This window comes from Passer montanus, unplaced genomic scaffold (assembly GCF_014805655.1).
Source record: "Passer montanus isolate IOZ18808 unplaced genomic scaffold, ASM1480565v1 scaffold4, whole genome shotgun sequence".
Taxonomy (NCBI): Eukaryota; Metazoa; Chordata; class Aves; order Passeriformes; family Passeridae; genus Passer; species Passer montanus.
Window position 1 is genome coordinate 2418600 of NW_024368818.1, and position 13714 is coordinate 2432313.

Here is a 13714-nt window from a genome sequence, read left to right on the forward strand (position 1 = left end):
CCACAGATTTTTTAATGTTTAAAGGTTTCTTTTAATAGGACAGAAATTTTTGTGTTACTTACAGGAAGTGGGAAAATCATGCACAGTTACCAAATATATAGGTAAGACTGTTAAAGACTGATGCAGCTTTTACTCTGGTCTTTAACAGGCATGATTTCTCAAAAGTGGTATATTTTCTAGCTGCTTTAAATAGCGCCTTCAACTAATGTGTGCACAAGTTTAAATTTTTTTTTTATTATTATTTTACTGCAAATCACTCTTGAAGACTACATACACCTTGTCATTGCAAGAATCAAACAAAGCTTGTAAATACAAACAAAAGCATCCAGCATATCAGTTACATTTGAAGTTATTTGACTTCAAATATACAAAAGGATGAGGCAGCAAAATGTAAAAGTGTTACATATTTTTAAAGGGAAATAAATGCTTTTATAATTTGACTTATCATAATGATCACTAATTCACACACAAAAAAAGCAAATAATATATTCTCTCATTATACACTTAGAAGTGAAAAATACATATTTATCTAAATAGTAATAACCAAGACAGCAAGAGCACATAACCAAGGAACAATTCCAATGACTAACTATTCCAAGCAATAATGTAATGCAGATTATATTATATCCTTGGAACACATTTTAGACCACGGTACTACCTACAAACATTCAATAGTCTTCTCATAAAGCACAGTGCTTCTGCATTGCTGCAACAACTTTTTTTAGCACCAACTATAATGTTTTATTATTACAGTACAGGTGTACAAATCCCAGAAGGAAAAATTTAGGTTTGAAATATATATATATTTGGTCCAGGTACATTATAGAGTCTGTGCAGCCATAATTCTGTCTCAGAACACAGTGACATGGTGCTTGATTATTACTCCTCAACTCATCAGAACATGATTCATGCTTCTGAGATCATATGCAGGAGGCTCTGAAAGGTGAAAACTGTCTCGACACATTTTCATTACAAGTAAATTCAGCAAGACCAAACATGGCACACACAGCTTTTCTATGAACACCACTGAACTAGATAAATATCAGATATCAGAGGTGTCAAGACAGAGATGGAAACAGGAAGCTGGAGAGAAATACAGCTTCCCAACAGGTAACAAAACTAGATGGGAGGCAGGACACTAAAAAATAAAATAGCAACCATTTAAGTCTTAAGAATTTAATATTTACAGGACCTGAAGCTATCTTTATTGTTTTCTTTTAACTTCAGAGGTCAAACTCTTCTCATACTCATTAAAAAGCTTGCATTTATGCAGACTAGGCTTACAGGTAGTCTTTTGCTTCAAATAATTCTCTATGCACATTTATTTCTGCTGATCAAAGTCAGTTAATTAAGTCTGCTGTCCAGTCTCACTTGCAGTAAATCTCCACAGACAGCACTCAAGAGCTGCACCCTGTTTGGGGTGAACTTCAATTCAGATGATCTCTCTTATACTTTCCTTCTAATATAGAGTTTTTGTCCTTGCCTTTACTCACCTAAAACCAATGGAAGGCATTCTAGAAAAAAAAAATTCTTGAAAATACATAAAAAGCAGCATTAAAATTGTGCTTATAGAGTTCTTCAGTACAGCAACTAGTTCACCCTTGCAGCCTGTGAACTGAAGTTATTCTAACCTTAATGGACCTCCTCTAAATGTGATTAAACAATTAAAAAAATGAAAAGGAAATAAGTCAGTGTTAGCAACTTTGCTTAAGAGTTCAATTTTCATGAGGATTGAAGGTATGAAAAAACAAATTAAAATGTAGAAGTAAATGCTTTTCACTATGCTGTAAGGCTGACCAGTGACAAGTACAGGAACCTTTTAGCCTGGATTGGTGGCAACAGTCTCAGAACAATTCTAAAATATATTTTCATCTTAGTACATTAAGCTGTCATGTCCTTTACAGCAGATTCTGATCAGTTATGTCGCACAAGTTTTTATGAACTGTTTACCAGAAGCACCAAAATGAAAGCAAGAACAGATCACTTCAGATTTAGAGAGGAGCACTTTTCAAGATAATGGCTAAAGTCAACCTGGGAAAAACATCTGGGAAGTTCAAGTTCAGAATGCCATCCTATTTTTAACAAGCATAACATGTATTTGAAGAAAAAAAAATGAAATAAGCATGACATTATTCTTGGGAAAGGGTGTTAGTCTATTACTAACTCTAGCTTTTGTTCCATGCTTCACAAATCCTATTTGTGCATTGTAGATTAATACTTACCTAAAAATCTCTTATAGGAAATTCACTTTAAGGTTGCTTGTCTTACTGCATGTGGAGTTACAATAACCGGACAGTAAATCCAGAAGGTTTTACAGTTGACAGAACCTCCACCAAGGCTCCATCTACAGAAATACTTAGCTCCTTTGATTTCATTTTAAGTATCCTATAAAAATGTCTTTAAACAGTAATCTTAGCTTTCCTGAAATCTAAAATTGAAATGCAGTTTAATAATTTCTAAATAGAGATAATTATCTCAAGAATGTTCATAAAAATTCAAGACTATGTTTACTTTTTGAACAGAAAGTAGCATGGCTCTAAACATCAAATAATCAAAAGCAAATTAAATAGCTCAGTCATACTAACTAGCTTCAAAAATACTGTCTAATTAAAAAGTAAGGATATTCAGAATTACAATCAAATTATGTTTAGTATTTTATTGATCTCAAATATTTCTCTATATGGCTTGCCCATTATTAAAGGGCTGCCAGCATAACATGATCAGCAATATCCAGAGACAATCAATAAACGTGCTTCACAGAACTACATAGTACATGCTTTTACAGAAACTATTCAGTTTTACATAACACAAACATGCAGTTTTTACATAGTTCCAAATAACTTAATACTTCAAAATATTACAAAATAGAATTGTGATATTTTTAAAGGAAAGCAATTGTTCTTTATTCACTTACCAAGACTGTATTATATCTGTCCTCCAAGTCAGTGATAAACGAAGGAAATGCTGGTTTTGCCAGCTAGTTCAGAACAAACAAAACCTTAGACTTGGGCTCTCAAGATAATGGAGACTATTTCAAACAGCAGATGTTGCAAACACGTACACTTGAACTAGTCACCAAGGCTCCCTTCATACAGCAGGCACCAAGCACTGGTTTAATAAACCCCATTGTTTAAGCTCTAAAAAAACTCCAGTTAATGGGGTAGAGGGGAATCACACAAGGATTTAAATACCTGGCTCTCAAGCCTTTAGTGCTTTTAAGGAAATCACTTCAGACAATTTGGATATTGTAAAAAAAATACTAAAAATATTTAAAAACTACATAATAACTATTTGCAATATATTGTCTGGCAGCAAAAGTCAGTCACAAAACTTATTAATTTCTCATAACTTTAGCCATCAATTTTTATCCACTTAAAGCAATCACCAACATCTGGTCATTCACAAAGTATTTTTCTCAGAGAGAGCTAAATGTTTCTTTAAACTACTCATCTCCCTGTGCTGACTATAGAGGGAGCCTGGATGCCTAGATTTATACAGCTCAAGTACTATTTTATCAAAACTTCCCCATTACTAGTATTTAACAACTTTTAATACAAGCATATGTTACAAAACAACAGTCACAACAAAAACCAAATTAATATGCAAAGAAAAATACAAACCCCTTTCAATTAATGCCAGTTATAGCTGTAATGCTAACTAGAATAAAAAAACAAATTAATCAATTTTAGAGCTAAAACTTACTCTATTTTAGCAGCCAGTGCCTTAATTTGCTTCTTTTTCTTGAGGAAAGAATGCATTAAGTCAGTAAGCACTCTGAAATACTATTTGAGCTTTGAGGTATTTGTGCTTTACAAGCAAATATTAATTGGTTTGTTTTCACTTTGTACTGCTTAACTTTGAAGTATTTTTAAAGACAGTGGTCATTCTTGCAATACTTCTATTTGACAGCTTATTTTCTTTGGTGCATATGGTTCATACACAAGCACAACTTTACACCCAGGTATATACAGACATATGTGTACATATTGGCTCTCAATGCCTGTGTTAAGGAGGAATGTACAATTATTTTTCATTTTTACCAGCCTTAGCAAGTGGATAAGCAACACATTTATAGTTCATTACATCCGACTTTCAGCGCACTGTACTGGCATTAAGGAAAAGAGCAATGCAGATACTCTATGTAGTTTGGATACATCATAATATTAGAAAATTAGCGATCAAAACCAGCATTTATAATTAAAAAATAGTGTGATGGACCAACTATAGCAATTATCTTTATGCTCAATCTTCACCTGCAGGAATAATACAGAACATGCGAATGTAGCTTGCTTTCATTATTTACTACAGGAAAGCTCAGGATAACGTGGCTAATAAGTAGTAGAACATGAACATCATCAGTGAAAATAAAACTTAATAATTGGCTGGGATAAGATAATATCTGGTTTTGGTAAGTGACAGTTCATGAAAATGAGACAAAACTCACATAATCAAATTTTTGTCTCTTATTTCAGCCACTGAGTGTCTAACTGAAAAACACCACAATTTGCACAGCTGCAGGTCAAAGATGTTTGAAGATGCTGTCTAGCCCTCAGCAAAAGGAAGATTTCTCAATACAAATGAGAGGGATGGAAAAAAAGCCCCAAACCCTCACTTCCCAATGTTAACAGTGTCTTTTAACCTAAATGCATTTCAAACAGCAATATAATTATTATCATTATTATCGCATAACATACAAATAAATGGGAGAACTGATTCTTAACATATTCTGAACTTGCTCCCCTAAAGGCTTGCAGGGAATATGTCCCTTACTAGAATAAAAATAGTTTGTTTTCAAATTCAATGGGCTACATACTACATAATGGGCAAGTTTCATATTCTATAAACTTCAGTTTACAAGTGCCTGGAGTATTTCTTAGTAGCAGCAGCAGTCTGATCTGATGTAGCAAAAATGAAGTAGTAAGATATTATTTATATCAGCAGCAACACATTAAAATAAATCTAGTAGCATCAGAAGAATTAACCTTATTTTATGCAGCATTTCAAGTTATTCCAGATCTTCTTCCCTGTCAACTCATACATAAATATGCTACTTATGATTTAGTTGTTGCCTACCTTCCTCCTTTGAGACACGCTGAGGGCAGCAAAGTCATTAAACAGGGATGAATTTGGTGAAGTTAGTGGATCTATAAAACCAACGTAAAACCAAGGTGTTACATATATATATACACTACTAAAACGAATTTAATATTTTTGAACTTATTTCTGTATGGAAAAAATCCTCTTGACAAAGCTAAGTTTAGCAATCACACTGCTAAAACTCTCAGCCTTTATTAGATTCTGTGCAACTGCTTAATTGAAATGGTGCTCATTAACAGAATTCAGTATGTTTAATTGATGTTGACACTATTTAAAGGCCACCTAACATTTCACAGGCTTCATCTGATCAGAAAACCTGTTCTAAGTGCTCCTTACATTTGCATGTCATTGTTAACCCTGTAGATGATACATTACAATGTTTCCAATTCACCAGAAGATCCTCTGGAAGGCTTGACAAGCATTGGAACAGGTTGCCCAGGGCAAGTGCATGAGTCACCATCCCTAGGGGCATTGTGTAAATGTAGCAGAGAAAAAGCTTTGGCAGTGCACTTGGCAGCGCTGGGACAAGTTGGACTGGATCTTAAAGTCTTTTCCAGCATAAAAGATCCTATAATTCTATGATCTCCAGTTACCTCAAATTATCAATCTTCTGTTTAACAGGTCTTACAAATAATGATGTGCATTTTGCTCGTCCTGTCACTGTTCTACACATCAAATTTAAATCAGAATCAAGGACAGGAGAAGTCAACATTCTATTAATAACTTTTTATTGTTTTTTCTTTGTTCCTATTCCTCTTTTCCAGAGTTGAAGTATCAAAAACTGTAACATTCACAGATGCAACTTAAAACTCCAAACTACATGGCTAAAACTGTCAAATTAGCAGATGACTGCCATCTGTAAACATTGGTGTTTTGATGAAACACTTTCTTCAACATTAAATTCTTACAGAGAATTTATCTTATATTTGTTCAACAATAAATATTCCCTGAAAGAGCAATTCCACAAATGAAGTACTGGTTGGCAGAGCCAGGGAGAGAGAGGGAGAAGGATCTGAGACATGACAAAATTTAAAATGGTTCTAAAAGTTGGTGTGGTTTCTCTCCTTGACATGCATCACCATTACTATTTGGCCTGTCACAGTCAAACTCTGACTGTATTTAGAACTGGAGACCTCCACTGCCTTGAATGGCTAATTGTTCAGTGGGACAAAAGAAGCAGAGTTAATCTCAAAGCCTACTGGAAATAAACTAGGAAGAAAAAACAAGAAAATACCTGCAAATTTTGACTTTCAAGCAGGCTCATTTTATTGTAGTTACTACCATGCTTAAAAAATTATAATCCTAGTAAGTAGACTAGCTACAGGGTCAGACATGCAAATGGAGTTCTAGCATAATTTACACAGCAATTTTCAAAGCAGAAATTTATTTTAAATGTATGTCCTTGCCATAAGGGAGCAGTACCCTCTTCTTTAAAGAACTTAAATTAACAGCTACAGCTGAAATAATCTGTAGTAATTCTGAAGAGAACATTACAAAGCTCAATACAGCCTCCACAACAATTTAGTGAGCACATAGGCCTCCACTATCTAGACATTTTCTTCAGCTGAAAACCATGTATATAAAACATGTTCCTATAGCAAGGAAAAATATTGTAAGAGGCAAAGTACTGCCTGCAAGACAAAACTGAATAGCTATTAAAAATCAGCAGTAATGTGACATTTCACAAAATCCACACTCCCTGAGTTTAACAGAAAACACCTGTACACTAATCCCACACATTAACTTATCCAAGAAGCATCATAAAAAGGGATACTATTGTGAAGCAACATAAATGCTAAGGCTATCAGTGCATTGCAGTGGATATCCAAACTAACATTTCACTTGAAGTGACAAGACTGATAATGACTAAGTTTTTCCCCCACAGCAAAGAGAAGGCTAAAAATTTACGAGTTCATTACACTACTGTTAAAAAATAAAGTTGTGCTGTTTCAAAATCCAAGAACAAATAACATTCCCTTAAGCCTCAGTTTTGTGAATCTCCCAAATTTTCCAATATGCTTTTATATGTATTACTTTAAAGATACTTACCATGGCCTGCATACTGCTTGGCACTGTCATTGAGAAGGCTAGGGGAGCTGCTGCTATTTGTCATCCTCTGTAAAAATAAAAGATGAAAGTGTACATGTAAAATAAACCCTTAACAGATTAAGTGAGGGCATTGGGGATGACCTTTAGAAAGTTTTAAAGACAGCCTATGAAACTTGTGTTCATTCCCTATTTTGTAAATACACTAAGCAAACAGACTTGTAATTGACAAAAACATTTAGTAAAATAAAGGATTTTGGACAACAGAAATGCAAACCAAAAATTACTGTATGTTCAAATTAAACTCTACCTTCATTAATTTCTTCTAAATGAGGAGGGTCTACCAAGCCTATGGCTCTCTTCCTGCATGTTGTGAAAACATTAGATAAGACAATTACTTATCACCTTAAAACAGTCTTTCATACTGCACTCCTGAAACAACTACTCCCTTTAATATACTATCACCACAACATGAAACTTCTCCAATGAAATATACTTAAGTACTTTATGGACTCTTTTTTTAAAACAAAAGAACCTTTTGAGACCTTTCAGCAAAACACCCAGATTCCTCCAAGTCAGCAGGACATCTGAAACCCTTTTAACACTGCTCCTAGGCTCCACTCACTTCTCCTACATTCCTCTAGAGGTATCAGCTAGCAACAAACTGACTCAAGTGAAGCAGTGCTGCACTAAGAGCTACTGCTTCTTTCATAGAAAAGTTTTAAGCAGGAGTAAGAAGACACACTTTATTATTTTCTTTCACCAGCTTCCCAACAGGAAGAAAAAGTGTGAGAAGAAAAGGAAGGCAAGGTCAGGAAGTGTTCTTCCTCACTGAGAGACAACCACTAATTTGTTAAAATACTCCCTGGCATGCTTTTGGCCCACACCAACCCAGAGTCTCCCAGCCAATTTCCAGGCACTATTCAGCAGTGAAAAGGTTTGAGAACCCTTCAAATGGACGGTTTGCATGCAGACTCTGCTTTAGTGGGTGAGCACACACCAGCACAAACAGGCCCTTTTGTGCCAGCTGGCCTTAAGCATCAAGGAAGGTTTCCAGGCATGTTTCATTTAGTAGTCTAGACACAGACTGACTCAGAACTGGTCACTGGAGTTGCTCTTTGCAGTTATTTTTCTCCACAGCCAGTCTCAATGTTGGTGGCAAAGGGCAGGAAGCTTTCTATGTTATACTTCACTGCCATTTCATCTGTTGACCACAAAGATCAACATTCTGGAGTGATTTTGGAAAGAACGGAGGACAACCAATAGAAGTGGGAGTGCTATCCAATATGGTATAACTGTAAACCTACTGCAATTCAAGACTCCCATCACTTGCAATTTTCAGAGCATCACAAACATCACCAGGAGCTGCTGCTTTTAAAACCTGTACCTAAAAGAATAGATGGTGTAAAGTAGTTTTTATGTGGAATGCTTACAACATGTAAATAGCACATAAACCTTCAACTTTTTCAAGACTTCAAGCAAGCCGTTTGCTATGTGCTCTTTCCTTATTTTGATGTCACCTGTCTCTTTCTCCTTAATATACTGACCTGACACAACATAAATATCACTAACTGCTTAAGTGATAAACAATTCTATACACAAAAAGCATGGGTCTAGTGAAACAAAGGTGACTTATTTTTACAAAACAAGGTACCGCTTTGAGAGACACACACTAAATTGACAAACTTTGCCCAAATTCAAGGACGCTCATCCAATTGCTCACAATCATCAAAATAAGAATAAAAATATAGCAAAATCATTTTTGGATTATCGTAGCTCAAGTAATCATACATCATACTCCCTTCCTAAGCAATGGAAAGAAATTGAATAGTTTGTCATAAATATTTTAAAAGCATCCTGGTTATGCATGGTTTTTTTGGCATTTGAGACATCCACACCAATCCTCATAAAACAAAGGGGTTTAAGAAGAAATTTCCTAAAAGGAACCTTTCAGATTTGCACAAGATTTGTGCTGGTGTAGATAAAAATAGTATTAATGTCCACTTATAATACCATATTTAATAATAATTTTAATGCAAAAGGTAATGCTAATTTGAAACAGGAATAAATATGATAATGAAAACTGTGTTGGTATCAAAGGTGGTTTTAAACACATAGGTTAAACATGGAACAAAGTACTTCTATTCCATCAATATTCATCATCCTAAGGCACAAGAGTTAAATATTCAACCAACAGACTTTCAATGGGAACAGGAGCTTGAGATGATGAAAACCAGTGCTGACACAATCACTGAGAACATACAGTGCACGCAAGGCAGACTGCAACAGAGCATATTGTTCTGCATTCTGAAAGCACAGTGCAACCCAAATCTGTGAGCATCAACTGTGCTTTTACAAAGTCAAGTTCCCATTCAAGGTGCAAGCATATCTTACACACACCAGGATTCCAAAAAACTAAAGCTTGGGCAGCCTTGCCTTAACAACTGCTTGTAACCTGCGCCTGGAATAGTGAGAAACCTCCACCACATCCATGAATTTTTCATTTTGCTCACTTTCACTACACATGCACAAGCTTCTTACCTTAACATTATTCATAAAATACCTGCATGTAATCAGTACAGGCTTTTTAAACTGCTTTGATATTAAGACTTCTGCCACCACCCAAATGCATTTAGTCTTAATGAAGGCTACTCCTGTATCTGATTTTTACCAAAAAGGTCTTGAAAGAAAAAAAAAAATTAGAAGAACACACAAGTGCTGTTTGTTATTTGTGTTTTCGGGAAAGCAGCTTTGATTTTAAACAACACTTATCAACCTCTTCTAATGACGTTCAACTATTTTTCATACAAACTCAATTGAAGATTGTAAGCACCTCAAGCCCAAAGGATAAAAGCTCCAGGAAGGCAAAAGCAACCATTAGCAAGGAAGAAAATTAAACATTAAGCCTGACAGAGAAGGCAAGCACACACCTATGAGAACTTCAGACTGTTTTACTACATCAGGGCTTTTAACGTATGGAAATTAATATAGAAAGACAACTTTCTGATAACCAAGTAGAACACTCAGTTCCACAAACTTCTTTTCTCTGCCTGCCTATTGGTATGATTTGCTGAGGTTCTTTAAACAGTACTCAAAATTCAACTAGGATGGCTGGCGTATGTCCTGCCCCTCTCCCTTTAAAGGAATTTAAAAGTTATTTCTGTTTTAGCTTTTCCTCACAGGAGGGATGCTCCAGTACCCTCATCCTCTTTGTGACCCTTCACTGGACTCTCTTCGCTGTATCCCTGTCTCTAATGTACTGAGAAGCCCAGCACTCCAGGTGTGACTTCACCACTGCTGGACAGAAGGGCAGGATCCCCACCCCTGACCTTTTAGCAATGTTTTACTTTAGGCAGTACACTTCCTCCATGCAGTATTCTAAGAAAAGAAGTGTTATAACAAACATTCCCACCTTCTAAAAGGAACACACCGCCTTGCCTCCACCCTTCAATACTCAGTAACAAACACCAAAATTATAGCTGTACTTAAGGCAAGTTTGCCTTACTTTCATCTCAAGTGTATATTACAAAGTTCTCATCAAGATAAAGCATGAATAAAACTTTGATGCAGACAATTGGATCTAGTTTCACATAGCTTATAAGACTTAAGTGACTGATTTTCTTATCTCCACCATTTCTTTTCTTGAAAATACGTAAGAGATTGTATAAATTAGAATTTATTCCTCTTTTTCTCTATATTCCATGCCCTAACCCTGAGAAAGTAAGGATTTTCCTAATGGTCATTCCACAAGTGCTAAGCATACTATCTCAGAATATTTTGCAGTATGTCAGAATCTAGTCTCTTCATCTTTCCACTGCTTTACTAGAACTGTATTTCAGAATATTTTTTTATAATTTTCAGAATAATGTTGACTGGAGTACAAACAGTCATTCTGCAAAAGATTAAGATTGATTTGTTTGGCTGTGACGTTGTCAGACTCTGTGACCTACACAGGCTGATATCTTTTGCTTTTCTTTTTAAACAATCCAAAACCTGTCTTTGACAGCACATGTGGCACCACCTACAGAATGACCCGCTCAACTGCTGAAACTAAAGCAACGGGATTTCTTCAGAAAGCATCATGAAAACAACAGCATAATTTTATCTTTAAAACAGCACATCTGTAGTTCCACTCAGCTCTCAACAGTTAAAAACTGAAGACATTTACAAGCTTCTGTGCTATAAGGAGAGTTTCATTACACAACTGTTGGCAGATGCTGCAATGGCAACAAAAGTCTGTGTTTATTCAGCTGCAAGGCTTTGAAGTGAGCATGGTCACTATTTCTCAGGCTATCCAAGAATGCTTAGTACACCAACATTTGCACGGTGAAAGCAAGCAAAAACAATTTTTCTCCACTGCTTAGCCTTGCCAATTTTGATGCTGAAGACTGTTACTCCCTTCCTATTTCAACTAGGATGGTTTACTGAGAACTTAAGAGTCTTTCTTTCTATGTAACATGCAGTCAGTCCAATGAAATCCATGTAGTTGTAAATCTCATCCCATCAAAACAAAGAAAACCAGATTCCTGCGAAGCAACATGGATGAAGGCACCTTCTACTGTTTTATGCTCTTACAACCAAGCTGCTCAGTTCTAACACAACGTTAGAAGTTTTAACATCAAGATACTTCTCCGCCTCATCCTGCTATAATACCCTTTGAACAACCCAACATAATATTATTAAAGCTTCTTTCCACACTACCTGCATCTTCAGTTAAGTTGGTCAAAGGGCAGCACTAATGCCAGAGGAACAGTGACACCAGCCAACCAAATGGCACACACTGAGCAAACAGCCAAGCATTAGAGGCATCCCAGCTAGCCAGCTCCTGCCTCTTCACTGCTGGGAAAGCCAAAAGCAGTGAGCTGCTTTTTGAACCACACCTCTGACTGTCTCTTGGCAGCTGCTGCTATGCCAAAAAGAAAAAAAACAGCTTCGAGGACAGCATGAAGCCTGTGGACCATGTGTTGCACAGGCTTGCTCTGCAGTCAGTATTACTTAGAGAAGCAGAAAACAGAAAAAAGTGCTTTGATAAGATGGAAAACAAAACTGTTAATACAGTATATGAAAGCATATGCAGATTGAGGGAAGAAGAGACACATGAAACACTCTTATGGAAAAACACAAACCAATGAGGGCAGAAGACTACTAGTCAATAGAAAACTAAGTTAGTAACAACAGAAGCTGATGGGGGCAATGAAATGCTGGCCGACAGCAAAGACCTTTGAAGTAAGAGTGGAAGGACAAGGAAAGAGGTATTTTTCAGAAAGGAAGAAAAAGGAAGAATTACAACCACTTCAAAAATCCTGCCTCTTCTGAGCTGTACCACGTACTTTTACTCTGTTTTCCCCACTGCAAAGTGAGTATTGCCATTAACTCCATCTTCATCACTAATGTAAGCCCCAAGATATATTCAAGATCTTGTGAGATGTTCTTCCACAGATATAAATGAAATCTGCAAGTGAGAAATAGCTATTCTACAGAAATGTTGACAACTATTCAGCTACATTATTCTACATTATTTATGGTCAAAGCAGCACATCCATTCCAAATTAATCATGATATAATCCACTTTCCACCCTTTTGCTGCTTACTTAACACTGATTCTTAGAGATAAGGCACTGCACACAGAAATGTGGTAATTGCAAACTTTGATAAAGCTTTGCTTGATGCAGTCTGATTCCATTATATATGCATTATGGTAACCCAAACATATACAACCACATATTCTTTTCAACAAACCTGTTTTATGTGCTGCACATGCCAAACACATTCTGGAGATTAGATAGGAATAGTCAAGACAACTCATCAATTAAATACCTGACAATTACATTAAGAGGTACGTAGTGAATAAAACAAGGACAGCAGAAAGACTATTTCATTGTAACAGAAATGAGCAATACTCTGAAGAGACTGACTTTTTTACTATCCTTGCTGGAGTGAGGCCAGTTAAGCAACTTGACCCAAGTATTTTACTGGTGGTCATTAATTCCATTCTTGACCTTCCAGCTGTAAAGATTAGTTTCAAAAAATCAGGTCTCTTGTTTGCCAGCACTGTTGCAGTATTGTTTGCTTAATTGCCATCCTTTTCTATCCCATGCATCCATAAAATGTAGACCACTTTTCTGTTTCGTACAGAAAGCATTGCATGAAGTCTGATGGAATAATTGTAATGGCACCCAAAAGTGCACTGCCAACTAAGACTCTTCACAAGGATGCAAACAGAATATAGGAATAAAGCACAGAACCATATGATGAACATTTAATCAAATATCAAACGGATGCTCAATGCACATGAATGTGCCACACATCTTGTGCTCTGAGTAAATCCCACTAATAGTTTTCCCACTGAAAAAAAAATACACAACATTATGAGAAATACAACTCTTAAATGGATGCTCAACACACATGAATGTGCCACACATCTTGTGAGTAAATCCCACTAATAGTTTTCCCACTGAAAAAAAAATACACAACATTATGAGAAATACAACTCTTAAATATAACCTCAAGGCTGCACTGGCAACCTAAACTTAGCATTTCCTAACACATTGCCTCATCTTACTAATGTTTT

General features: G+C 35.9%; 1 protein-coding gene across 8 annotated transcripts in view; it reads right to left on the reverse strand.

Moving 5' to 3' along the window:
• The window catches only part of PAN3 (poly(A) specific ribonuclease subunit PAN3), a 102632-nt gene that overhangs the window by 73719 nt on the left and 15199 nt on the right, over positions 1 to 13714 (reverse strand). For 6 of the 8 annotated variants that reach the window (XM_039718255.1, XM_039718254.1, XM_039718253.1 and 3 more), the window contains exons 3-5: positions 7147 to 7213; positions 5074 to 5144; positions 2915 to 2977 (exon numbers count right to left, since the gene is read on the reverse strand). In XM_039718255.1, coding sequence (XP_039574189.1) covers positions 2915 to 2977; positions 5074 to 5144; positions 7147 to 7213 — 201 coding nt within the window. Of the gene's footprint in view, positions 1 to 2222; positions 2398 to 2914; positions 2978 to 5073; positions 5145 to 7146; positions 7214 to 13714 lie in introns of those variants that run through there. The other 2 variants (XM_039718260.1, XM_039718259.1) reach the window with 2 other exon arrangements.